This window comes from Spermophilus citellus, assembly GCF_964194105.1.
Source record: "Spermophilus citellus genome assembly, chromosome: 4".
NCBI classification, from domain to species: domain Eukaryota; kingdom Metazoa; phylum Chordata; class Mammalia; order Rodentia; family Sciuridae; genus Spermophilus; species Spermophilus citellus.
Genome location: NC_138185.1, coordinates 107,984,179 through 108,011,871, shown reverse-complemented (window position 1 = coordinate 108,011,871; position 27,693 = coordinate 107,984,179). Strand labels below are relative to the sequence as shown.

At 50.9% G+C, this 27,693-nt stretch overlaps 1 protein-coding gene across 6 annotated transcripts; it reads left to right on the top strand.

Annotated features, from left to right (window-relative positions):
* On the top strand, positions 1-27,462 carry CD276 (CD276 molecule). Of its 6 annotated transcripts, none has more exons than XM_081289067.1 (10): positions 1-84; positions 13,252-13,359; positions 13,471-13,608; positions 17,607-17,945; positions 18,110-18,406; positions 22,359-22,493; positions 23,276-23,317; positions 24,735-24,770; positions 25,399-25,547; positions 26,040-27,462. In XM_081289067.1, exons 3-9 carry the CDS (start codon positions 13,530-13,532, stop codon positions 25,506-25,508), a joined length of 1,038 nt encoding a protein of 345 aa, XP_081145193.1. In that variant the 5' UTR covers positions 1-84; positions 13,252-13,359; positions 13,471-13,529; the 3' UTR covers positions 25,509-25,547; positions 26,040-27,462. The 6 variants fall into 6 exon arrangements, with proteins under 6 accessions (XP_081145193.1, XP_081145192.1, XP_081145191.1 ...); XM_081289066.1 differs by lacking the exon at positions 1-84 and adding an exon at positions 91-432; XM_081289065.1 differs by lacking the exons at positions 1-84; positions 13,252-13,359 and adding an exon at positions 91-432.
* The last annotated feature ends 231 nt before the right edge of the window (positions 27,463-27,693 follow it).

The window sequence follows — 27,693 nt, the reverse complement described above, 5'->3', positions numbered from 1 at the left end:
GCGGCCAGCAGCCCGGAGGGTGGGAGTGGTCAACGGCCAGTCACCTGTCCTCTCTCACGGAAAAGAAACTTTGGCTTTTGAAGCGTGAGATACGGGTGGGGGAAGGGCAGTGAGTAGACCGTAGACCAGCGCCACCTTCCCAGAGTCTTTCCCTCCAGGGTCGCGACTGGGGTCTGGGGCGGGGTCCAGGCCCGCGGCCCTGCCCAGCGGGCGGGCTCGCTCCAGCTTTTGCCCCAAACTGCTGCTGCAGGGCCAATCCGGCCTCTGGGGCTCACCCGGGCCGCCTTTCTGGGCCCGCGGCTTCCTCCAGCCCGCCCCGCCCCTCGGACTCTCCGCCGCCCCCGGCCCTCCTTCGGGCCGGGCCTCGCGGCGGCTGCGGCGACTCGGCTGCGCTCCGCCGCGTCCCCGAGTCCCGGGAGTCGGCGCAGCGCGGTGAGTGCTTGCGTGGCGCGGCACGGAGCGGCGCGGCGCGGAGCGGGGTGGGGCGGCCTTTGTCTGCGGCGGGGCCAGGGCCGCGCGGCCTGTGGCAGGGTGGCCCGAGCGCGGCCGGCGCCCCCTCCCCCGCAGCGCCCCGCACCCCAGCGCTCCTGGGCCCCTCCTGCTCCGCACTTGTGAGCGCGCTGAAGCCGGGCCGCCGATCGGGCCCTGGCGCTCGGAGTCAGCTGCGGGCTCCAGGACGCACCGCACCCCTAACCTGGCTTTCCCTTCCCTGGGGCCGAGAGCCGGCTGGGGCACTGTCCCGCCCGCGTAGAGCCGCTGTGGGAGGCTGCGTGGGTGACTGTGATGACTGAAGCCCTGGGTGTGGAGCTGGGATGGGGGCAGATCTTGTCATTGTTGGCGGTTTTGGAAGCTTAACGAAGCGGCTGTCCGGGGCTGGGAGGGAAGCAATCTCTGGGGCCCTGCCGAGGCAAACACTCTGCCTGCCAGCTCTGAGGAGGGGGAGCGCGGGTGTTAGGAGGGTCCACCGTGTTTGACCCTGAAGAATGAAGGAGTGGATCATTGAGGGACTTCCACTGGCTGCAGTAGAAATGAGAACAGATTCGGGGAAGGGCTGGTAGGGGCAGCTTAAGAGGACCAAGAATATTAGGTGGTGATGCGGGAACGGTATGGGGCAGTTTGGGCTTGGAAAGTCCTAGAGAGATTGGGGTGAGGTAGGATGGAGAGGAGTTGGGGAAGACAGTGGAGGGAAGGTAGGGGTCCAGGGTGGACACACTAGAGCAGAGGGGGTTGAATCTCAGTGCCCCAGGGGCCCTCCATTGCTAAGGATTACTCACCAGTTGGCCGATTTGGGGAGCCTAAGGCAGTGAACTGGCAGAAAAGGGGATTTATTTCTAAGCCAAACCTGCCTAATGAGAAATGTGTGATGGATGACTCAGACATGGGATCTATCATTGAGGGAAAACATTAAGCAAATAGTAAAGCAAAGATTTCTGTGTGTACTTGGTGGGGTGTTTGATTTAATTGAGAAAACCTATTTATCCTCTTTAAAGTGATTGTGGATAATCTGTAAATGAGCCTGATCTCTTCATTGAATTAAGGCCCCAAGTCCTTTTCTTATGAGCATGAGTGTAGTAGTTACTTTCTATATTTGAAAGTAAGGAAGCTGTTTGAACTGTAAGAGAGCTCTTTATTTAGTTGAGCCTCCTCTCTAATTCCCTTGGGCCTCCCAGAAATCCCTAGGAAATCTGATGCTGGGCAGCAGTTTCCTTGTAGCTTGGGGGCCTGCAAATTGATGGGACATTTCTGAAAGCCAGGGAAATGGAAGTCTGTACTTGAAATTGAATTCTAAACCTGTGGGATGGGTTGGGCGGATCTGAGCAGCAGGCAGAGATGGAGGGCCCTGGGGCTGCTGGGTAGGAAGTGGTGGCTCAGGTTTCCAGTTTGCTTGGGAATGGGAGTATTGTGGATGTATGCATTTCCTTGATTGCTGGAGTTTCCCAGCTTAAGCACTAATCCTTAGTTAACTGTGGGCCGTGGAATCCCCCACCCCCCATGTTGGCTGTGCCACAGTCAGCTTAAAGAGTGTCCTGATGTTAATGAAAAATTTCCACGTGATTTTTGGATCAGCCCTGTGAACATCAGTTTTGGCTCTAAGACATCATATGGCAAGGAGATTCTTAAGGGAGAAAGCTTTTGCTGGTGCAGAAAGTGGCGTCAGCTGCATCATTTGTCCCATGACTGATCTCCAAAGTTCTATGCACTCATGGCATCAGTGGGGTCTTCTGCACCCCTGCAGGGAGCTTTCTAATACACTATAGACTCCTGTGCTCTGAGAGATCAGACCATTGAGCTTGTGAGAGGAGAATCCTGAGCTAATGCAGCATCAGTGTGAGAAGAGGTGTTGGGATTTTGACCCAGTTTTCCTCTTGTCCTTGTCCTTTAGCTGTGTCCCCCCCATCTGATGGGACAGGTTGACTGAATGTCCGAGATGCTCAGATGCCTGACAGCTGGGTTGGGTGCTTTAATGCTTTTAAGGGGAGTTATAGAAGTGGTGTTCTTTCAGAGTACTCCTTTAGGGAGTCTGTGTCATGATCCTAGTGAGGCTGGCTCTGAACCTTCCTGTGGGAATCCCCCTTCCTTAAACACTGGCCTTCTCTGCAGTAGGAAATCTTTATTATTTGGAGTAGGATTTGGATTTGATACTGAAGTGGGCAGTACTATTTGGGGTCAGAGATGCAGTGTGGTCCTAGAGCCATGAGTTATATTCCATACACTGGAAGAGACTGCTAGGAAGTATTGTACAAATGCCTGTTGCCAGATGATTCTTCGTTGGACATACAGGGCTTGGGCCATCTGCAGAAAAATGACCAAATCCAAGCAACCTCTGAGATTATAACTGCATGGGGGCTGCTGAGCTGTGGTTCTGAGTCACAGGGTCAGGGGAGAAGTAAGAAGGGAAGGATGACATCACTGCCCATTATCCTCTGAGTGGATAGGACTTTTTTTTTTTTTTAAAGATCGAGTGATAGAGGGAGAGAGAGAGAGAGAGAGAGAGAGAGAGAATTTTTACTGTTTATTTTTTAGTTCTCGGCGGACACAACATCTTTGTTGGTATGTGGTGCTGAGGATCGAACCCAGGCCGCACGCATGCCAGGCGAGCGCGCTACCACTTGAGCCACATCCCCAGCCCGGGATAGGACTTTTCATTGCTGTCCTTTTCCCATGTCCCTGGGCAGTAGGGTCAGGGAAGTCCACCAGCTAAAGAGAAGGGTATAGCCAGGTCCTGGGAGTGTGATGGGGTCAGATGGGGTCAGAATGGATCACACTCTGGGGAAGGGTCCCAGATACTGTTAATGTAACCCTTGCCTGCCACCCTGGTTCAGCCACCCTGTAGTGTGCTGGATTGGAGCATTGGGTTTTCACATTTTGGGGACAGATCTATACTGGGTGTTTAATAGATGTTATCTGATGTGATTATCATAGCAGACCTGTGAGATTGGGGATCCTTAGCACCATTGCACAAATAAGGAAACCCCAGGCCCAGGGAGGGCAAGTCACGTGCCCAAAGACACACAGTTGGCAAATGGTGGAAGTGATCTATTGTCTGCCTAAAAACTGGCTCTTTCTGACACTCTGAAGGCAGCTGCCAGGTTTTATACTCATTTTGGAGCCTAGCAAACAGGTTAAGTAAGGGTCCCCTAGGGTGGAGAAGACTCATCTGGGGAGCTAGGGAGAAGGACGCCCCAACCTGGAGACCCAGAGACTAGTGTTCCTCACAGTATAGTCAGGGCCATTGCTGCTAGTTCTCGCTGTCCCAGAGGCCTGGTGTTTGTCATAGTGGGCCGGGAGTCCCTCCTACACCATCTGCTTCTGACTTATGCTACCACCACGCTGACCCCACCCTCCCTCTCATTCTGTTTGTGATCCAGAGAATAAATGCTCTCTCCACACCCTTAATGTCTTTGGATATCTGTCCTTCCCAGGGGAAATGCTGGAACAGGTGCTTATGGGTAAGACCTGTCCTGGGAGAGCCAGAGGGGTTTGCAGCTTAAGTGGAGAGATGTCAGCAGAGTCGTTCTGACAGACTGAGTCTCTTTCTGGGTAGAATCTGTAAGAATTTGGAGGCAGGGAGGCATTGAGCAGAATGTACCTGGGGAAAATGTGCCCTTCCTTGTGTAGAGTCTGGAAAGGCTTCTGACAGGGGTGGGACTTGGAGGCCTGTTTAGATGGACACCTGGCAGGGCTCTACAGATGCAGGTGTAGGTGTACATGCTGAGGCCTGCTGGCATTTGACCTGGGATCTGCTCTCTGGTGTGGTCTCCTGTTCTCTCATCCCTTCTTGTCCCCTCTTGTTATTCCCCTTGTGGCCATCCTTTCTTCTGGCTGGACCTCCTTTGGTGCTCAGTGTGGCTTTGACTTCTTTCAGGGCTCTGTGCTTTCAGGGGTGTGTGCATCCCTGTGCACATACAGGTCAGCTTCTCAGCCACTGCACAGATCTCTCTTCAAGATGACATCGCACCGGGGGCATGCCCATAATCCTAGTGGCTCAGGAGGCTAAAGCAGGAGAATTGTGCATTCAAAGCCAGCCTCAGCAACTTAGTGAGGCCCTCAGCAACTCTAAATATAAAGTATAGGGGCTGTGGCTGTGGCTCAGTGGTAGAGTGCTTGCCTAGCATGCGTGAGGTACTGGGTTCGATCCTAAGCACCACATTAAAAATAAATAAATAAATAAATAAATAAAGGCATTCTGTCCATCTACAACTACAAAAAAATTTTAAAAAATAAAGTATATAAAAGGGCTGGGGATGTGGCTCAGTGGTTAAGTTTCTCTGATTCAATCCCCAGTACCAAGAAAAAAAAAAAAAAAAAAAAAGATGGCATCACACTGCCTTGTCAAGTGGCTGTTGGTCCCTAGAAGATGAAAACACATTTTGGGGCAGCCCCCTGGTCAGAAGGGAGTGATGGAGGCAGACTCTCTGCTGTACATGAGTCTCCCCATGTGCTCAAGCCTGCTGAGGCCTATGGTTTTGCCCCCTCCAGGTTCTGAGCCTTGACCTCAGTGTGGAAAAGATGTTTTAGTGAGGACAGTGTGTTTGGGGGAGGCCACTCACTCTGTCCAATGCTTGTTCTGTTCCCTTCTCTTCCTTGTGCTTCCTCCAGGCATGGGGGAAGCAGGTGGAGGATGCCAGGGAGACCTTGGGCTACTTTGCCTGGCAGCCCTGATTACAAGCGGCAGTCCTGACTCACACAGAAATCACTTGGAGAGGAAGACTGGATTGCTCTCTTGGGTGGGATCATGGGACTGGGGCGTGGTGCCCAGTGGACAGCCTTGGACAAAAAAGGCCCACACTGATTCAGATTGTCAGGAAAAGGGAAGGGCAACAGAGGCGCTTCCCAGGCAACTCTGGAGACCCCACTTCCTTTTCCCCAGGGCCTCCACCCATTTTTGGAGCCCCTAGTGTTTATTAGGTCTGTTTAGATCCTTTTACTCAGTTGAGTCCTATAATTATCCCCTGAGGATAGGGTTTATTATTCCCATTTTACAAGTGAGCAAAATGAGGATCAGCATATTTCCCTTAAGCCACCTGACTTTGGAGGTGGCATTGTGAATTTGAACCTGGCTCTCGGACTCCAAAGTCATCTTCTTAATCAGTAGAGCTCATTTCTTGTGATGTCACCAGCCCAGCTTGTGATTATGATCATAGCAAGGGATGGTGGCTTGAGCTCTTCTTTGATGGTTGAGGGGATGAGGACCCAGAGAGGCCAGGGATTTGTCCTAGGGAATGGAGCAAGTGGTGGTGGCACCTGGTCTGAAATCCATATAAATCGTCGATGTTGTGTTTTCCTTTTTATTTTTTTCTTGTTAATTGCAAAAGAATTACATGTTTACTGCCAAAGTAGAAAGGAAATGTAGGCTCACTCTCACTCCCACATTCTGAGGTTGGGTTCATGGTCAGGTTTCTGGATCCTTTTCCTACATACAAACATCTGTCCATCCATCCGCTCTCCATCTGAACACACATGTACTCCTTCAGTGAGCAATGCACCAAGGTAGAATTAAGGACGTGATAGCTAAATAGAGCAGACACGGTTCCTACTCGGGGAGGTACCAGTATGACATGGGGACCACAAACGGAATGCAGTGGATAACAGGGACCTCCTTTGAGTGGCAGACCTCTGCCTTGGCTTTCCTGCCAAGGGCATCTTCAAGGTAAAGAGGTATTAGCCATGTCAACCAGGATGAAGGATGCATGTTGGCAGAAACCCTGTGAGGTTGGAAAGAGGGTCTTAGGATGTAGGAGCAGGAAGCAGATCCCTGTCCACGCAAGGGGCAGGTAGGGAGAAGTGAGTACTGGGAGGTGGGCAGGGCCAAGCCAGACTAGGCTCTGTAGAGGCTGAGATCTTAGCCCAAATAAAATGAGCAGCCCAGGGATTAACTGTCAAAGGTGGTTACTTGATGCAGTTTATGATTTTATAGCAGTTACTCTGGCTGCTGTGTAAAGCATAGGTCATATAGGTGGGGGAGACAGTGAAGAGGCTTTGTAGTCCATCCAGGAAGAAATGATGGTGACTTGGAATAACCAGGAACAGAAGCAGAGGTGGAGAGAAACAAGATATATCCAAATATATTCAAGGACTCCTAGCTCAAATGGCCTTTAAAAAAAGAAAATATTGGTACAAGTATTTGTTAAATATTTGTGTAGCCTGCTTCAGGTATCAGAGCTTAAATCATGATATTAGGGTTCTGTGTCTCTCTAGTTTTCATCTCTGCCTCTACTTATTTGTTTGGATCTGTTCTTTAGATGTTTGGTACTGAATGGTTACTAACAGCCCCAGACCATATCTTTCCCAGCAATCAGCAACAAAGAGCCTTTACTTGAGACTCTTTTGGCTCTTGCAGAAAAGCTCTGGGGAAGTCTCGATTGGGTGCAGCTTGGCTCACAGCCCATTCCTGAACCAATCATCGAGAGGGGGTGGGGCAGGGGTTCTCCACTGAGTCAGATCTGGTCACATGCCCACGCTTGCTGCTGGTTGCAGGCTCCCTTTACCTTCCCCCCAGCATCCTAGGAACTGGGTTCCTTGCAGGAAGGTGGACCCCTATTATCCGAAGGAGCTAGTCTGGAAGGAAAGGGGCATACTACGATGAAGAATACAGAGGAAAATAATTAATTGTTAAAGACTAGCTGCTAGAGACACGGATGATCTGCCTGGCAGCTGTTTTGCTTCTTTGTCGAGGAAGTAAGGAGCAGATATTCAGAAGGAATGGGATGCAGGCCAGGTGGGGAGGTGAGAGTCTATTTTAACTGGATTTGTAATCTAGCCCTTGGGATTACCTGTCCCAGTGCTGAGTGAACTTGGAGATAATATCTGTGATAAGCTGTCAGGGATATTTCAGGACAGTCAGTAGAAAGTGGGAGAGGGGGCGGAGGAGTGGTCACTGTTTCTCACTATTCCTGCTTTTCACCATGTACAGAATCAATCAATCCTTCCAGAATCCTTAACTGACCCCTGAGTACTTCCCTTGCCTCATCTTTGACAGCCTCTCCCAGAGCCCTGTCTTCCTAGAATGTGATGTCATGTCCACTAGTTCATGCCTCTGTGACTGTTCCCCTCCACCCTCTGCCAGGCAGCTGAGTGTCCCCCTCTCTGTGCAGTTGTTACTAAGCCTCCCAACTCCATTGAGTTGCTTTACCCTGTGTGCCCAGACTACCTTGTATAAACCTAAACCTGTGTCAAAGATCTCATCACAGTTCTTTGTTTCCCAAACCCTTTCCCCTATTATTATTATGAAAATTTGGCATTTTAAATATTTATGCCACTTAGCAGCTTTGTACCCTTGAGCAACTTATTAAATCTCTCCATCCCTGAATTTCCTCATCTGTAAAATGATATAATAATAGTACGTAGCATGAATGAATAAATGAATGCTGGAAGGCTTGAAATGGACAAATAACTAGTTTTAGAGGGAAGAAAACAGATTGCAGGAACAGGAAATTAGTGATCTGTGCTTGATTCCTGGCAAAGTTCTAGAACCAGTTATCAAATAAGCCCTTGAGGAAGAGCCCGTCAGGAGGAGCTGGCAGGGCTTTACTATGGTTTTGCAAATGGGCCTTTTTCCTTGTTCTACACCATTTGATTGGTCCCCAGCCAGAAATAGTGAAACCCCTCCTGACAGCCTTGGGGATGAGATGGATAGAGGGCACTGGGTGGCAGCACAGGAGGAAACTTCCTCTGTCTCAATGATGAATTGTGGATGGCCATTAATCTGGGGGCAGGTAGTGCTTTGGGCCTTTCCTATTCCTGTCCTTTCCCTGAGGACCTTGATGACATATGACCACAGCATGGAGGAGAGAACAACGTTTCTATATGATATTCTTTTTTAAAATTTATTCACCAAAAACTATTAAGCATCTTCTGTGCACCAGGAACTATCGAAAACAATACTTCAAAAGCTCAAGGCATGGCTACACACACTGTCAGTGTGCTTACTGCCACTGAATTGTTTCCTTAAACAAGGTTAAAATTGTAAACTTCATGTTACAGGTATCTTACTACATTAAATAAAGAGATCATGGTATGAAGGGATGGACTTGGTTTATCTGGGTAATTATAATAATAACAAATGGAACATTCTACAAGGCTCCACTCCCTCCCCAATTCCATCAGAGGAGGACAGCAGAGAGGTGAGACAGCAGCAATGAGTGCAGATGACTTCCACTTTGTTTTTTGCTTTTGTGGTACTTGGGATTGAACCTAGGGCCTTGTGTATACTAGGCAAGCTGTCTATCACTGAGCTACATCCCCAGTCCTGCAAATGACTTGTGATCGTAGGCCACGGATTTTATAGCCTGTTAGTTTGGTGACCCATGTGACATGGCTCCCCGGTGGTAACTTTGTCAAGATCAAATGGTTTAGGTCTATAAGGAAGGAGGCATGCTTGTTCCTTGTGGTCCAAGGGATTGAATGTGTGGTTCATGGGATTGAATGAGGTCAGTTGGACCATCGTAGACTATATTAGAAGACACACATTGGCTCAGAATAAGGAAGTGCTTTCCACTGAAGAGAGCTGCCTGAAAGCAAGTGGACTATGCTAGGAGGTAGTTGGCACTTGTCACTAAAGAGGGTGAACAGGTGGTAGGGGTGGGCAGAGAGGGGTCCTCTGTTTTCTGTCTCTGTCTTTCTGAGCCCTTGCTGTGTGTCCAGGAGTCCATGAGATATTTTGGAGTGGAAGCTCATTAGCTTGAGTTCAGTAGGAATGGTTCTTCCCCTAAACATGCTTCATCTCCAGGTTTCCCCATTCTATTCTGTGTACCTGGGACCATTTGTTCTTTTTTTCTTTTTTAATTTTTATTTTTTGGTACTGAGGATTGAACTCAGGGATACTCAACCACTGAGCCACATTCCCAGCCCTTTTTATATTTTATTTTAGAGATAGGGTCTCGCTAAGTTGCTGAGGCTGGCTTTGAACTCATCATCCTGCCTCTGGGATTACAGGTGTGAGCTGCTGTGCCTGTCTCACTTGTTCTTGACTTCCAACCATTCTTGACTCTTCTCCTTTTCAAACAATACCCAGGTCCCTTCACCCTTGAAATATCCCCTGAGCTGGGCTAAGTGACTGTGATGAGACAGTCTCCAGTTCATATTTTGAGATACTTATTTTAGATGTGGTTTCCTTTTGTGGCTCTGAGCATGGCAATTTTCATAGCCTGGAGAGAGGGGGAGAAGAGAAGGGGGAAAGTAAGGGAGGGATGGCTCCCTAAATTAGTTAGTTCAGGTGCTGTAAGAAAGACCCAAAATAACAGTGACTTATGCTAGAACAGATGCTTATTTCTCACCCATGTGACCGTCTGGGAATATCCAGGACTGATGCCGCAGCCCTGCAGGATCCTTCTGTCTTGCTGTTCTGCAGTGCCCAGAGTGTTGTCTTTGGCAGTGTGGCCCTGGAAGCCCCTGTCTGTGTGCCAGCCAGTGGGAAGCGGGAGGAGAAAGAAGAAGATAAGTTCCTCCTCTTCAAGGGCATGACCAGAAGTTGTACATATCTGCTTCTCTCAGATCCTGTTAGCCAGAAGATGGTCATGTGGCCACATCCGCCTGCAAGGGAGGCTGTGATCTGTAGTCTGAGTGGCCCTGTGCCTAAGTAAAAATTCTACAGAAGGGGAAAATGGCTAGAAGGGAACTGCTACTGGTTTCTGCCAGTCACTATGTACATTTTAATGTGATGATGGCCGCTAATAGCCTGAAGTTTAAGGATATAGTACATAAAGGCTTAAAATACTGATGAAGTGCTATCAGCTTCTAGCAAATATTTTCTTTTAGAATGGGAACATGGAGCTCAGACAGGGGAAGGCACCTCATTAAGACTGAAGAGCAAGGCTGAGCATGGTGGGTGGCTCTTGCCTGTAATCCCAGTGGCTCAGGAAGCTGAGGCAGGAGGATTTTGAGTTCAAAGCCAGCCTCAGCAACTTGTAAAAAAAAAAAAAAGGGGGCTGGGGTTGTGGCTTAGTGGTTAAGCACACATGGGTTCAATTCTAGTACCAAAAAAAAAAAAAAAAAAAGATTGAGTAGCAAAATATCAGAGCAGGAACTGGAGACCAAACTTTAGACTTACTTTCTGCTATTTCAAGGAAGTCTGGTTGAGTGGGTGACAGAGCTAGGACTGGTCCCTTGAGGTCAGAGAAGGGGTGACTTTGTCTTTCTCCAGCCTTACCTGGGGAGCTACTCATTGTTCTTCAGGAGTCTTGGGGCTATCAGGGGCCCTCACTATATCTTAAAATGTATCCTGTACTGAACTGAACCAATTTATGTGCATATCCATCTTCCCTGTTGTAGTCTGCTCCTTGAGAATAGACGAACTTGGTCGCCTCTGACCCTACTGTCTCCCCACCCCTCCAGGCACTCAGTGAGTAGTTAAATGAATTTCTGAGTACATGAATGAATCTATGTTGAAGGACTTCTTCACTTGCAGATAATAGAAACTTGACTCAAATGGCCTTAAAGAAAAAAACAAAGATTGGCTCAAGTATTTGGCCGTCTAGGCATGTAGCTTGCTTCAGATATAGCTGGATCTAGGAGTTAAGATATTTTCAGAGCTCTGTGTCTCTCTGATCCTTCTCATCATTTTTGTGAGAAATTTGCCCAAGGAGCCCCTGCAGGGATTGGAAGGAGTTGGGGCTTGGGAGATTGAGTGATGCTGGTGGTCATGGAGGGGTTAAGCAGTTCTTATGGGGCATCCCAGGTTCAGGGCATTTTGACCCAGAGCCTAGTCTCAGCCCCGTTTGTTTTGGGTTCATGGGGATGCATCTTGGGTCCTCTCTTGGGAGTGTCCCTGTGGCAACTACTTCTGCTGGGCTCTCTTTGTGCTGTGGAATTCTCAGTTCTCTTTGATTCTGGCTATCAGGCCCACAAGGGTGGGCTTCCTGGGTCCATAGTCTAGGAAAGGAACCCAAGGAAGCAGGCCAAGTGCCCACCCATGAAAGCCCCTCCTCCTTCCTCTGGAGGAAAGGACAACTTGGCCCTTTGGGGAGTCCTGATCAAGATAGGTGCTTCCTGTGCTCCCCAAATGCACAGAGTCAGCAGACATGCCCTGGTGACCCTAGGTCAGCAATCACCTTGACCAGTATGGACTACAGGTACGGACTAGCTTGTCATAAGAAGGGTCTTGAGAAGCAGGCAGAGGAATGTGGGTTTCCTTCTGTAGTGAATAGGGAACCACGGGAGGTTCTTGAGCAGGGGAAGAATGTGAACAGATTCCTGTTTTGGATGCAGCTGAGAGAATGAGTTTGGAGGGGGAAAAAGTGGAGGTGGCAGGCACCCGCAGCAGTGGGGCAGTGGGGGAGGCAGCCCAGGAAGAACAGATAGGCCTTGGTTCTGTCTGGGGGTGAAAGAGAGGAAGGAATCTGGGAGCTCCTTCGTCCTTAGTGCTGGTGCTTCCTGCAGAGTGTGGGTAGGCACTGTGGAGGCAGCTGCTGAGGTTGTCCTGTGGGCTGCAATGGCCCTTGTAGGGCAGGAAGTGGTGCCTGCCAAGGGTGCCTTTATGAATGGAGCACGGGAGGCTGCTGACTCAGCAGGCAGCAAGGCTTTGAGGCCACCAGATTTTGGACCGGAAGTGTCTGGAAAGGAAGTGGCTGCTCAGGGCTTCCCCACTGTGGGTGGCTGGGGCTGGCCAGGATGCACCCGGCTTAGCTGAGGGCCTCCCTCAGCGCAGCTGCTGGGGATGGGGGAAATTTGGCAGGGATTGGAAGGGTTGAGCCTGGGCATCTGTGACTGGAACCGATGCTTTGGCTCTAGGTGAAGTTTGTTGCGTGGACAGGCAGAGAGGTAGCAGGCCTGGCCTCGGCTGTGTTAACTGGCAATTGACATGACATTAACAAATTAATTTATCTGGGCTGGAATTTTTTTTTTCTCCTGCACAAATACAACCAAGTCATGCAGCCTGTCTGCCAGGGTCATTAGGAGATGGGGACCATTCGTATTCTTGCTGATCGGGGTCGGCTGGCATAGGTGGACACTGTTTACGTGGGTTAAGCAATCAAGCCTGTGGGACACAGGGAAGAGGCATGTGCAGCCTGCCTGAATTGGGCACCTTGGGGGAGATCAGACTGGAAGCAGGGCTGTACCCAGGAAGTCTAGGGTCCCCTGGCCTAGGCCTGATTTGTGGCCATAGATCCACTTCTCTATCAGTCCTGACTTCAGCCTTAGATGTCACCCCCATACCTGGCCTCTTTCATTTCTGATGGGTCTTGGTGACTCAGTACACATGTGCTTAACTAGCAAATAAGCGTCTGAAGCCCGACACTCACATACTCGGCTACCTCCTAGACCTCCCCACTGGGAGTTTCTGTAAACTCCCACTTGCTTCACATGCCCATCACTGAACCCTTCCACGCTCTTTGCCTCAGTGAATGCCCTCCCAGTCATTGGGGCTCACAGCCAACCAAGGACAGCCTTGCTACTTCCTTTCTTGCTCCCCACATTCTCGACTGCTGTCACTTTTACCCAGACCTGCTTTGTCATTTTGGTCCAGGTCCCCTTGATTATTCTGCAGTACCTGTCAGGTTAAACTTTAGGAAGCTCAGCTCTGACCATGCCATTCCCACTCTTCGGGAACCTTCAGTGGCTCCCAGCTGCCTTCAGGGCAGAGTGTACACCAAGGGCTGATCCCCGAGTCTGGCTGCAGTCTGAGTTCCTACTGTCCCCAGCAGTTCTTGTCTAGAGTCAAGGTGATCTGTGCACAGCCTTGACCCACAGCAGGCTGGCCTTGCGTTCCTTGCTGCCTGGCCACCTTCTCACATTTGGATGCTCACATTATAGGACTGAGAGTGGATGCCAGCTGCCCCTGCCCACCTGTCCTGGTCCAGCCTTCCCACTGACTTCCTCCTGCAGCACCTCACCAGGCTCCCACAGCCAGGAGTCTTGCAGGTGGGGGCAGTTGCAGTATTCTTCCAAGCCAGTTCTGGGGAGCTGAGAAGAAAGGGCCTGGGTAGGACCTTTGCAGACAAAGACCTCATTTCCTTTTCCTATTCTCCACAGGCAGGGCCAGGGCAGTCTTCCACCACGGAGAGCCCAGCTGTCGACTGCCTCACGGGAAGATGCTGCACAGACTGGTCAGCCCTGGCATGGGTGTACATGTGGGCACAGCCCTGGGGGTACTGTGCTTCTGCCTCACAGGTGAGGGGAGGGTCAGCCATCATGGTAGTGTGTGTGAGAGTACTCACTCCCACCTGGGCTCCTGTTAAGCTGGTCTGGCAGGGCCACACTCATTTCCACCTCTTGGGATCCAGGAGGCAACCTTCTTTACCTTTCTTAGCATCCACTATCTTGTCTGTAGAATGGGTATGTGAGCACTGTGCACTAATGTAGTGATAGTGCAGTTTCCTGAACACACCGCGTGTTCCCTCCTCAGGTACCTTTGCACGTACCATTTCCTCTGCTTGGAACTTTCTCCCCTAGACACCAGCATGACTCCATCCCTTATTTCATTCAAGTGTTTGTTCAGATGACATCTCTGCAAGGTTTCTCTGGCTACCTTGTATAAAATAGCATGCCACCCTTTGTCCCTCCCCATCCCCTACCTCACTGCATTCTTCCAAGTGTTCACTTCCACCTGACATACTGTACTTGGTTATTGGGAGCTGCTACTCTGCTCAAAGAGCAGGGTATATCTCCAAGGTCAGGATGAGCGTCTAACACATAGTAGGTAATCAGTAACCATATTGAAGGAATGATGTATACCCACACAGTTCTTGGTACATGGTAAAGAAATGTCTGCCTCCGAGGGGAAAGAGTCGTGTGTCTGGCGCCATCTAGTGGTCATAAGGAGGTAATGCATGTCTCTACTGTGGCGGGTCTGATTTCTCAAGACAGGGCTTTGTATGAGTGACTCCCCAGGGGCTGCTCCACATGTCCCTTAGAAGGGATACTCTGGTCCTGCTGGAAGGGGATGAGAACTTGCTCAAATTCTCATGGGTTTCAGTAAGAGATCCGGAGCTAACTTAAGACCTTTTGAGATCTTCACACACTGCAAAGATTATGTGTGTAATTTACAGTAAAAGTATTAACCATAAAATGCTGTTTTCCTAAACCGTCCATGGGTGCTATATTCAGTTAGCTTCATTTCAAGACCGAGCTTCACATATCTTGAGTGTGCCTACCCAGAGCCCTTGCCTAATGTAATTGTTACCTAAGGAACGGCAGTGCTAGCTTCCCGGAGAAAGGCAGCAGACCCTGCCCAGTCTTCCAGAGCAGTGGAGGAGAGCTACAGCGGAGGCAGAGGTGCCTGGGTTGGGAGACTGCAGGAGAACTCCAAGGGACAGTGGCAGGAATGGGAGAGGGGATCCTGCCCCTGTCTGGGAGAACTGGACATGTCCTGGGGCCTGCTCTAGTGCTGGAGTTGACCTATGCTTCCAGGATTCAGGCTCCTGTCTTCCCCTCACCCCAACCCATCAGCACACTCATTATTCTCCCTCCTGAATCAACTTTGAATCTGGCCACTTTTCTCCATCTATTTCTACTCTCCAAAGCCAAGTCACCACCACTTCTTATAAGGACCACTGATGTCACCCCTAACTGCTTTCCCTCCTGCCCTTCTACCATCTAGTCTCCCTCTGCAGTGGAGCCAGAGTGAATTTTAAGCATTATGCCTGATTAACACCCCCAACCCCATGACTTCCCATTACAGATAAAAAAACAAGAATCAAGCAAACAAACAAAAGCCCCTAATTTCCTTCTCTGGTCTCTCAAAATTCTCTGCATATGGTTCAGACAGGCCCTCTCCCATCAGGGTACCTTCTGGATGGTTTAATTCTGGGTCCTGCCTCAGAGCCTTCCCACCTGCTGTTCTACCTGGGACACTCTTACATCGGCTTTCTATCTCAGCTGAATATGGACTCTTTCAAGAGCTTGTGATTTACCACCACCATATTTAAAGGCATGGCTATTCTTTTTTTCTTGCATAAAAGCTAATGATATTTATTTAGGAAGAGAAGAAAAGAAAAAGCACTTGTCATCCTCTTATCCAGAGAAAATCGCTATTAGCATCTTGGTGAATGCCATGTTAGGTTCCACTTCCCAGTTTGTAAAAGTAGAATGTGCTTAGAGAAAATGCAACTAGCCCAGCAGATGTAAAGTACCTGCCAGTGGTGCATGCCTGTAACCCAGTGACTTCACGGGCTGAGGCAGGAAGATCCTGAGTTCAAGGCCAGCCTGGGCAACTTAGCAAAACTCTGTATCAAAATAAAATAGGAATAGGGCTGGGAATGGAGCTCATGGTAGAGCACCCCTGTCCCTGGTTTCAATCCACAATACTGCATACAAACACTTAAAACAGTACCCTCCAGATTTTGTAAAAAGCTACTTTCTTTCCATTCTAGGGGTAAAACCTAGGGGTACTTTATCACTGAGTTACATTGTTATTTTATTTTGAGACAAATAAATTGCTGAGGCTGGTCTTGAACTTGTGATCCTTCTGCTTCAGCCTCCCTAGTCACTGGGATTAAAGGTATGCATCACTGTGCCTGGCTACCACCTTGCTTTCTAATCCATCCTCTGCTTCTTTCTTTCTTTCATACCCTAATCACAGGCCTGTGAGCATTTGTATGCTACTTTGTCCCTCTCTCCTATTAAGATATATGCTCTGCAGAATGTAACCTTGGTCTCATTCTCTGTTGCTTTCCTAACTCATGCTTGGCACATAGTAGGTGCTCATCATATTCTTTTTGACCGAATAAAGAACAAAGGCAATGAACTTACTTTGGGTCTCAGACCTAAAAGGCAGGGTGGACAGAGCCTAGGGATAGCTGAGGAGAGAAGGAGGATCGGGGAGTCCCCTCCTCACCTCCACCCCATAACCCTTCCCCCAGAAGCCATGGCAATCCAGGTTCCTGAAGACCCGGTGGTGGCCCTGGTGGGCACTGATGCCACCCTGCACTGCTCCTTCTCGCCTGAGCCAGGCTTTAGCCTGGCACAGCTCAACCTAATCTGGCAACTGATGAACACCAAACAGCTGGTGCATAGCTTTGCTGAGGGCCGGGACCAGGGCAGTGCTCTTCCCAGACCTGCTGGCACAGGGCAACGCTTACCTGAGGCTGCAGGGTGTGTGTGTGGCTGACGAGGGCAGTTTCACCTGCTTAGTGGGCATCCAGGACTTTGGCAGCGCTGTTGTCAGCCTGCAGGAGTGGGTTGCCATCCTCTGCCCCACCACTGATCCCAGGACCCTAGCCCCACTGCTGACCCTTGTGCTCACAGCCACACATGCCCTTGCCCTGCTCTGCATCCCCCTACCCTTATTGTGTCCTTGACTCCCTGCTCTCTGCCATTCTCCAGCCCCCTGTTAAAAACCCAGCATGACCCTGGAGCCCAGCAAGGACCTGTGGCCTGGATCCATGGTGACCATCACTTGCTCCAGCCACTGGGGCTATCCCAAGGTCAAGGTGTTCTGGCAGGATGGGCAGGATACATCCTTGACTGGCAATGTGACCATGTCGCAGATGGCCAATGAGCAGGGCTTATTCGATGTGCACAGCATGCTGAGGGTGGCGCTGGATGCTGATGGCACCTACAGCTGCCTGGTGTGCAGCCCCGTGCTGCAGCAGGACACACATAGCTCTGTCACCATCACATCTCACAGCAGCCCCACAGGTTTTTTTGTTTAAATATTTCTCTGAGGGAGGGGGCTTCTGGTTCTTTCTACAGGGGCTGGGAGGATCTAAATCTGTCTTCTATTACGATCTCCCAGAACAACGAGATGTCTGACAATGATGAGGAGAAAGCTGAGGGGACCCCAGGTGGTGGCATGGTATCAGTGTTTGTAGGCTTTCTTGACTCCAAGGCTTTTCAAACTTCAGGGTAGGATAGAGATGCATCTGGTCAGCAGAGAACCTTGGTATAGGAAGGGGAGCAGTCCTTCCCAGGAGGGGAGATTGCTGGCTGGAACCCCTGAGAATCACTCAGCCCCAGTCCTGGACCCCTGGGATGGATCTTGTCAGTCCAAGGCCAACCTGTTGTTTCCTCTCAGACTAGGGGGACTCCATATCTGAAAATCCTGTTTTGGGGTCTAAAGAGAAAATAGGAAGATGGAACAGGGACTGGGGTTTGATGGTGGAGGAGGCTGTGGGGGGTATAGAGTCCCTGCCCGTCCTCACTGCCTACCCCTCCGGTCTTATCCTCAGGAGCTGTGGAGGTCCAGGTCCCTGAAGACCCGGTGGTGGCCCTGGTGGGCACTGATGCCACCCTGCACTGCTCCTTCTCACCTGAGCCTGGCTTCAGCCTGGCACAGCTCAACCTCATCTGGCAGCTGACGGACACCAAACAGCTGGTGCATAGCTTTGCTGAGGGCCGGGACCAGGGCAGTGCCTATGCCAACCGTACCATGCTCTTCCCAGACCTGCTGGCACAGGGCAACGCGTCCCTGAGGCTGCAGGGCGTGCGTGTGGCTGATGAAGGCAGCTTCACCTGCTTCGTGAGCATTCGGGACTTCGGCAGCGCTGCTGTCAGCCTGCAGGTGGCAGGTGAGCACCAGGAGTGGGGTGCCATCTTTTGACCCACTGCCCCACCACTGATCCCAGGACCCTAGCCCCACTGCTGACCCGTGTGCTCACAGCCACACGTACCCTGCTCTGCATCCCCCTACCCTTATTGTGTCCTTGACTCACTGCTCTCTGCCACTCTCCAGCCCCCTATTCAAAACCCAGCATGACCCTGGAGCCCAGCAAGGACCTGCGGCCTGGGGACATGGTGACCATCACTTGCTTCAGTCACCGGGGCTACCCTGAGGCTGAGGTGATCTGGCAGGATGGGCAGAGTACACCCTTGACTGGCAACGTGACCACGTCGCAGATGGCCAACGAACAGGGTTTGTTCGACGTGCGCAGCGTGCTGAGGGTGGTGCTGGGCGCTGATGGCACCTACAGCTGCCTGGTGCGCAACCCTGTGCTGCAGCAGGACGCACATGGCTCTGTCACCATCACAGGTGAGGGGGCAAGATCAGTTGGGGAAGGACAGAGGGAGCAACTGCCTCTTTTTTAAGTAGAATCTCAAGATGGTCAGAAAATTTTTTTAAAAATCACTCCGATTTTGGGTGTCTCAAAATCTCCCAAACAAGAAGTCCTTAAGAGACTTGCTTTAATGAGCTGATAAGAATCATTTATAATATTTTCTCTCTTAAGCATACTTGAGATGGTGCTTATGCTTCTTACATACAGGAAAAGTGCCTGCCTGGAATCTGGAGGAGTGGGTAGGAATTTTGGGGCAGCCACAAGGCACACCCAGGGACTTGGTGAGGATGCTTTCCTATAGGAACTTTTCTGGGTGATGTGAAGGCATTGCTGAGTCCATGGGCACCATTTGATTCTAAAGCTCTGGGAGACAGTGGGGCCTCCTCTGGTGGAGCTCCCTAAAGGCACCGGTTGGATTGGCCAGGGCTGTCTCTGCTGCCCCCATGTGGTCAAGATGCCCACTAGACCCAAACTGCCTGTTGGGTGATCCCTTAATCTGTTTTTCAGGTCCCAGTTAGCCCAGGTGCATACCCCTTGCATCTGGAGGTGCAAAGAGGGCTCAGATCCACCTTCAGGCCAAGGGAGGCAATCACCATCTGTGATTGGTCCTGAGAAGTCTCCGTCCAGTCCTTTCATAGCCTGTTTACTTAAGTCTGACTTCTCAGTTCCACAATCTGGGCCATCTGAGCTTTCCCAGGGACCTCCCACATCCCTGAGGTCAGGACAGCAGGTCCTGTGTATCTGCTTCTCTTTTTTTCTTTTCATGACTTCTGCTTGACCTTCCCAGCCCACCCAGCTTCTTATCTCCACTGGTCTCCTGTGTTTGCATAAACCTCAGGGCTCACTAACTTATTCCTGTCTTGCTTCTCTCCCTGGAATGTGCTAGGCCTTCCGTGGCCTTCACTTTTTTTTTTTTTTTTTGGCATAGGGGATTGAACCCAGAGGTGCTTAACCACTTAGCCACATCCCCAGCCCTTTTTAATATTTTTATTTAGAGACAGGATTTTGCTGAGTATTTCAGGGCCTTGCTAAGTTGCTGAGGCTTTGAACTCACAATCCTCCTGCCTCATCCTTCCCAGCTTCTGGGATTGCAGAGCTGCTGCACCCGGCCATGTGTCCTTTGCTTCTGAGGAATCCAGAGCCAATGCCCACCCTGCTAGTCTTCTAGGGGGGCAGGCTTATTCTTCTGTTTCCCTTAGGCATTTCCTTTCTGCCAGCCTAACTTTCCACTGCCCAGCCCCTCCCTAAGCCTGAGACCATCCTCTCCTTGGAGGCCCCAGCAGGTGACTCGTGAGAAAGTCACTGTCTGTGTCCTAGGATGTTCTGAGCTATCTTGACCTTTCAGAGAACAGCATATGATCTGGAAGGGGAAAACAGTGTGTTCACAATAAAGACCAAAAAATGTAAGATAGAGTGAGGTGGACAGAGAACATGAAGCTCTCATTGGGGAGGAGGGAGGAATTTGAGATCATTTGCATGCTGGGTGCTGCTGTGTGCAGAAAGGGCTTTTGAGTTATAAATGTGATTGCAGGAAGAGCATTTACTCCACTGGAGAGAAAATTCTGTATTTTACACTTTAGTAGCTAAGATTTAAAGGGGTTCATTTAGGCTAGTGTTGCCAAATATGTTCCACAAATGAGGAAGCCGAGATCCAGAGAGAAGAGGGTACTTCTCCAGGACCACAGACCAGCACTGTGGCTCTGAATCTTTTGGAAGTCAGGCACCTCTTTAAAAATTGAGTAAATGATAATTGTGATAGTTTGCATATAATTCAGAAGGTTCATGACCCCTCTAAACTTGTCGGCAGGGGGTCTGTGAATCTTGGCTCTCGCACTCTGCAGCAAGCTGACGAACCAGGATCCGAATCCAGCTTTGGCCTCCCAGCCTAATTTTCCCTCCGCCCTGCCAGCCAACCTCCTGGTTTTGTTAGAGCAGGTCTGGCCTACTTTGGAGCCCTTGGCCTGCATTTTGTTCGGGCAGCTTTGTGCTTTGTAAAACATTCTGGGATTCAGACTCTCAGTCCTCCAGCTGGTCTCTCCCACACCTGATGGGGGTTAGCGATGTTGAGTGTGCCATGCCAAGCCTCTCCACGGAGAGGACTTTCTGGACCAGGATCTGGACATGGGGCCTGAAGAGGAGAGTCTGGGCCCCAGCTGGCTCTGTCCTTTACTAGGTGAATGAGGGCGAGTCTGATCTGTGTTCCAGGGACCACCATTAGCTTATAGGTGAATGTAGAAAGAGATACTCCCTTTGAGGATTTCTGTAGCTCTGTCCCCTCCTTTGCTGCTGAAGCCCCATCCTGGGATTTCCAGATATATTTTCCTTTTGGGGGGGCAGTCCTAGGGATTAAACCCAAGGGTATTCTACCATTGAGCTACATCCCCAGCCTTTTTAAATTTTTTATTTTGAGTCAGGGTCAGGCTAAGTTGCTGAGCCTGGCCTTAAACTTGATATCCTCCTGCCTCAGCCTCCTGAGTCACTGGGATTACTGGGGTGTGCCACTGTACCCAACCAGAGTTTTTTGTTTGTTTGTTTGTTTGTTTTTAATGTGTGCTCCTTGGACTGGCCCTCCTGGCTAGCCATGTCAGCTCCTGCTGACCTGGGTGTTGAGCTCCTTGGCTTACAATGTCCAGAGCAGCAGTTTTGCCAGCCACGCCCTCTGAAAGTAACATCTGCTGCAAGCAGATGCAGTGGGAACTTCCATGAGCTTTTTTACTGCTTATGGTGCATCTGTCCGGGTGCCTCTGCAGCTGAACTGTTAAGGACCCTGCTGGCTAAACTGCTGGTAGCTCTGAAGAAGCTGCTGGCCCCGTGCTGCTGATGCCATGGCCATGTGTCTGCAGAGAGTGAGGAAGGGAGCACTGTTTTTGTTAGATTTTTTTTCCCCAAGACTCTGCCCAGGACCCATAAAGGGACCTAGCTGGGGGATGGTGAGGGTGATAGGCTCATGGAAAACTGTGCTCAGAACAGCTTCTGATCCTAACCTGGCTTGGGGTATGCAACTCCTTCTCTTTTGACACAAGATATCTAACAGGAGGTGGGTGCCTCAGTGTTTCACGTGACTGTTCCCCTGGCAGGGCTCCCTCAGACCTGCATGAATCCTTGAGGAAACTCAACCCTCTCTCCAGGGCCCTCATCTGGCACAGAACTAAGAATACATTTTCTGAAAAGGACCAGAGAGTAGTAAATGCTTTATGGGTCACATACGCTCTCTGCCTCTGCTTCTTTTTCCTTCTGTTCTTCCTTCTCCTTCCTTTTTTTTTTTTTTTTTGTAACACTTTACAAATGTAAGAATGAGTAGTAGTAGCAGCTCAGGGGCTGTAGTAAAACAGGCCACAAGCCAGATTTGGCCCACAGGCTGTAGTACTGACTCCTGATTCATAGGATGGAGATATTGCCAGGTGGGGCCGGAGTGGTCAGGAGGCCTCCCTGGGGCATGACTCAAGCTAGGTGGAGAGTTTGGGAGCACTCTTTGGAAAGGGAAACTGGCAATGGTGTGGAGGCTGGAAGGAGCCAGGTGTCTCTGCAGAAGGTGGTTAGGACACCAGTTTGGCTGGAGTCAAAGTTCCTGCAGTGAAACTAGAAGGAGAGGCTGGGAGAGGGTAAGCAGCAGCCAGATCATAGAGATCCCTGAATCATCCGGAGAAAATTGAAGCATTATTCTAAAATCAGTAGGGACCCTTAGAAGGCTCTTAAACATTACTCAACTGTAGATTTCCAGGTGGAGGCCTGTCTTCGACAGCTGTAGCCCTGTCAGGGTTTGGCAGGTGATTGGAGAAGAGGTAGCGGGAACTGAAGTGAGCTTCATTCATGGTGTTGGGGGTAGGGAGGGTGAGAGCTGCTGTTTGCACCTTGGAGTTAGGGGGTGCTGTCCTCAGGGGTGTGGGGCCAGGAATAACAGTTTCCTTCTCCCCTCTTCCCTCTCAGGACAGCCCATGACATTCCCCCCTGAGGCCCTGTGGGTGACTGTGGGGCTCTCTGTCTGTCTTGTTGCACTGCTGGTGGCCCTGGCCTTTGTGTGCTGGAGAAAGATCAAACAGAGCTGTGAGGAGGAGAATGCAGGTGAGTGAGGGGGTGCGTGTGTGTACACACATGCGGGTCTGGGGATATGTTGCTGTCTTGATCCATTTTGTACTCTTATAACAGTATCAGGGACCAGGTAAGGTAAAGAGCAGAAGTGTATCAGCTCATGATTCTGGAGGACGGGAAGTCCAATATCAAGGTGCTAGTCTTGTTGTGTTGTTACTTGGCAGAAGGTAAGAAGGGACAACATCAATCCAACTCATGATTATACATCATGGGGTAAGCATGTGTCTGCCTTGGTGTGCAAAACCTTAAGCTGCTGCTTTGTGGGCTGAGGGTCAATACGAGTTGACTTTGGGGATTGGTAGCTGGGCGAGTGGCCATTGGTGGGTGGTACATGGGCAAACAGACAGAGGCATGAGCCTAGGTGTCAGGAGAATGGGGAAGAAATGGGCCAGGTGCAGGTAGGTGGGTGCCTGTGCTACGGATGTCTGGGTGGGCTAGTGGAGGCCTGGTGGGTAGACAGAGCTGGGTGCTCATGTTGGAGGGTGGCGGTTGACTGGGTTGGTGAGTGAGTGGGCAGGTAAGTGTGTGGGGTGGATGGACTGGCGGAGGAGTCAGTGAATGGGCCTTGGCTAGGTGAGTCGTGGGCTGCAGGCTGGGAGCTTGTTCACACTGTCCCAGGATCAGCTCTGCTCTAATCTCAAGCCCCAACCCTGTGCCTGGCGTTTGGATTGTAGGTGATGTCCCAGGTGGGACAGTGCAGGAATGAAAGCGGGGCTGAGAAAGTATTTTGTTTACTCTGAGTTCTTGTCTTCCAGGAGCTGAGGACCAGGATGGGGATGGGGAAGGATCCAAGACAGGTGAGTCTGAGCTTGGAGCTGGTCCTCTTGCTTGGGGGAACACAAGGGAAGGAGAGCAAACTTGGGGAGCTGAAGGGGCCAGATTTGCTTTGAGGTTTGAGTGAAGTGCATCCCTGGACTGAGGTCTCCCATCCCAGAGTCGACTCTTTGCTCAGAGCTAGCTCTCCTGAACCCCTCCCTCAAACTGCTCCCTTTCTCCTGCCTGCATTGGCCCAGATGCCAGAGTTGATGTCACCTGATGAACCCTGCACTGTGCATTTTGGGGGCTTCTAAAGGGTGGGAGCATGGCCTCAGGAGACAGGGCAGACTGGGCTGTGTCCTCCAAACAGTAGCCTTCAGCAAGCCACTGTGCCTCTCTGGCCTCAGTTTCCTCTTGTGTAAAATGGACATAGCAACAGGTCTTTAGGTTTTCTGGGTTGGTTTAAATGGGATAACACATATGGAAGAAAATGTAGTACATACCTGGTGCCTAGTAAGTGCTTAATACAGTGGAGTCCTATTGCCATTAGGCAAAGAGCTGTGTAGCTTTGGGTGAGGTGCTTTGCTCCTCCAGGCTTTAGTTCCCCATCTATAAAATATCAACCTGGTCCTTCCCTGATGGCACCAGTGCTCTTTTGAAGCTTTCTCTAGTGACTTCATAGGAAAATGCTTTTCAAAGGACACGGAGCTGGAAGACCTGGAGACCTGCTTGGGGCGGGTGCTGAGGCCCTGGTGCCCCACAGCCACTGGAGGCCTCACTTCCAGGAGCACCCGGGCTAAGGGTGGCAGGTTCTCGCTGAGCTGTTTGGAATGGTTCCAGTTGACACCACTTCCCTGCCCACCCCCACACGAGGAAGGGCAGAAGATTGACACCTGGGGACTGCTATAAATTATGCCAATTAATTCTCCACGTGTTGGTGCCCATGTGGCAGGCGTGGAGACAGCCCTGGGAGCAGGCCTCATTTTTCATGCTCAGAGGCAGATGTCATTGGCAGAGGGAGGGAGTGGGGAAAACAGGTGGGGCGGAGAGTTGGGCAGCCTCCGTTGCATATGATCCCAGGCTCCCCTGGGGACATCTGCAAATACACCAGCCTCCTTTTGCTCCTCACCGCACTGTCTGTACAGTGAGCTCAGTGCAGTTCCACTTCTCCAGCAGAGCAAGGTGTTTGTCCCCAGTCTATAGATACAGAAAACTGACAGAAAGGGGAGGGATAAGACACAGAGTAGAACTAGGACTTATGGACTGAGGGTTAAGATGGCTCCCTAGGGCTCCTCCCTGGTGCAGTGATGGTGTCCCCATCCTGCCCACCTCTTCCTCCTGCCCCTTCCTCCAGTCTTTCCCTCTCTCATTTCTCCTGCTTCTCCCCCTCCCCCATTTTCCATGGTCTCTCCCTCAACGTAGCCTCCTCCTCTTTTTTTTTTTTTTTTTTTTTTGCAGCCCTACGACCTCTGAAACACTCTGAGAGCAAAGAAGGTAAAGATCTATGGTGCTGAGCCTGCCTGTCTGTGCATTCATGCATCTGCATAAAGGAGGGTGGGTGGTGATCACCCTTTACTAGTGACCTGAGGCTTCCCCAGAAAGCAACCTTCCCCTGGTGAGATGGCAGAGGGCTGAGTAACCCAAGTCCTAGCTGCTCTGATAGGAACCATGTGACAGAGGCTCATCCAGGCCAGGTATTTCTTTCTCTCTCGTAATAGTCTGAGCATAATTAATCATAAAGCAGCTGATGGGCTGGGCCAGTTTCCACTTTCCAGGATTCTGTCCTCTTCAGCTTGAAGCTTCCATCCCTAGGTCCACAGGCCACTCCAGCTCCATACCCCCTCCAAAGGCAAGAGGGGAAAAGGAGGGAAGGAAGTGTGTCTTTCTAGGGCGTCGCTAGAAATAGCTCCCTTTGCTTCTGCTTGCATCCCATTGGGCAGGACATAGTCATGTCATCTGTAACTCAGGTGAGACTAGAAATAAAGTTCCCAGCCAGGCATTCACATTCCTGGTGTATAGCACTTGGTTAGTCATTATCAATTGTTGTTAACCATTGAGGTTAAAATAATATGTTTATCTTAGGGAATGTAGGGAATAAGTTGTCTCCCTCCTTGTTGTTTAGAACCAAATGAGCATAGAAGACTTGAGCAGATGGGGATGAGGGTGCCCGCCTGGTGCCTGAAGACAGCTGCAGGGAATGTGGCCCTGTGGGTGAAGCAGTGGGCTTCCTGATCCCGCCTCGCAGGGAGGCAGCCTGCCTGCCCTCCCCAGGTGTCTGGCCAAACTGGATAAGCACAGAACAGTGCCCGGATGGGAGAACTACTTTCCCTGGGGACACACAGAGAGAGAGGGGCAGGGTGACACATGCCCCTGAGGTTTTCTTCAAAACACTCTGCTCAGGCCAAGATGTGGACAGAGGCCAAGTGGTAGTTGTCACTCCACAGAGAGGTCAGAAGCCAGAGTGGAGGAGGTTCCTCTCAGCTGTGTTCTTAGGAGCATCCATGTGGGATGGGGAAATTGGGGAGGGGCTTCCTGCTGGAGGAGGGGGAATCGAGCCAGGCCTTGGAGGGCAGGGCAGGGGGGCCCTCGGGAGGGAGCTGTGCCGGGTGAGTGGGCTGGTGGGGATTGAGAGGTGGTCTCCCTCAGGGCCCTTCCTCGTCATGCCTACTACCCAACTCCTGTGTCCATGTCTGGGCCTCTAGCACAGAAGGCTGTCAGCCTTAATGTCCCCCCCCCTTTTTTTTCTTCCCTCATGAAATACAGATGATGGACAAGAAATAGCCTGATCAGGAGCTGCTGCCCTGCCTGGGGGCTCCCACCCTCTGGCTGCATTGGGGCCTCCGTGTGAGTCTTCCCCCAACAGATGAGTCCTGCTCTGACAGGTTTGCCTGTTCCAAAGGATGCGGTACACAGACTACCCTGCAGCCTTATTTCTCTCATGGACATCCTGCTGCCTTAGAACTCCAGCAACACAACACCAAATCTTCCTGCTGCTTTTTCTAATGGACACAATACACAGACCACCCCACGTCCTTAATCCCTCCAAAGCCACATGGGCCATCCGGCTTCCATTTTTCTCCAAAGGACACAATATTCAGACTAACCTCATGCCTTATTTCTCCAAAGACACACTATACAGTCACCCATCTTGTTTCCCCATGGCTCTGATACACTAGTTACCATTTCTTAGCCCTTTTCCCATCCTGTGTGTAATCATATCTTCTTGAGTCTTGAAACTCTCTCCTGCCTCCTTTTGCTCTGGCCCTGGCCTTGGCCTTTTCCCACCCCCACTGAGACTTGGCATACTCCTGGCCACACACACAGGTGTGCAGAGGCCTGCAGCAGCACGTGCTGGACCACGTGTCATTCCCCCACCCACCTGGTCTTCCCTGTGCCGCCCCTGGGCTGTGCCCTCTCCTCTGCCAGCCTTCTGGTAGGAAGCTGGCATTGGTCACACTGGTTCTCTGGGGGTCTGTAGAGGGCTCCCTGGGGGTCAGATTTTATTCCTCTGCTTTTTCCGTCTTTGGAGGTTTTGTTCCTTTTATTTACCCTGTAAATTAATGTTCGTTGAGCAACCACAGGGATCAGCACTGTGTTGGATGCTGAGGGCCCTGTGTGGGAGGCTGAGTCTCTCCTGCAGGATGTCTTCCTCCTGCTGGGAAACAGCTCACTGTGCTGTGGCCTGCTACTCCTGTCCTGCTCCCTGCTGCGCCCTCTGTGCCCACAACTTCTGAAATACCTCACCCCCATCCCATCCGTGTCCCTCACCCAGAGCCTGGGATGGGACAGAACCCTGGAGAGAGAGACGCCCCCTTGCCACACTGGAGAAGCTGGTGGTTTTGGAGGGTCTTCCCAGGTGCAAGCTGCAGGCAGGAGGCTAAGGCCTCTGGACCTTGGGTAACAGCCTCACAGTTAAAGTGGGACACCTCTTCTCACTGACTGGAGCCCAGGGAATGAAGGGACTGCTTCCTCATCACGGTGCTATTCTGAAGCCAGTGCAGACACCTCCTGGCTCGTCTCTGGCCAGCCCCTGGCCTGCAGTAGAGTAGAGCTTCACATGTTCTGGTCCTCCTGATACCATCTCTCCCTACCTTGGGAATGGAAGATGCGAGGATTTCTAATTTAAATGTGGGACTCTGTAAACTGGGGGTGTACTTTGGGAAAAATAAATGCCTTGGTCAAAAGCCTTTCCTTTGTGACGTGTCTGGATGCTGTGGCAAGGGCCTCAGGTCTCAGCAGGAAGGAGCCCTCCTGGACATTTCAGGCTAGAGTTGGGTCTCCGTGGCCCTGTAACCCCATCAGTTTTCTGGCCTAGTTTCCTTCTTGAAAAAGTGAAGTTGACCCACCAGGAGGCCAGACTCTTTGTGAGGGACTCATCCCACTTATGGGAGTGTCACCAATTTCTCTGCCTCAGAAA

Excerpts from the sequence above, each read along its gene's own strand:
- CD276 (XM_081289063.1), top strand. The coding sequence starts at position 16,782 with ATGACCCTGGAGCCCAGCAAGGACCTGTGGCCTGGATCCATGGTGACC. Across the intron at positions 17,946-18,109 it reads TGTCAGCCTGCAGGTGGCAG|CCCCCTATTCAAAACCCAGC; the intron begins GTGAGCACCAGG and ends GCCACTCTCCAG. Across the intron at positions 23,318-24,734 it reads TGGGGAAGGATCCAAGACAG|CCCTACGACCTCTGAAACAC; the intron begins GTGAGTCTGAGC and ends TTTTTTTTGCAG.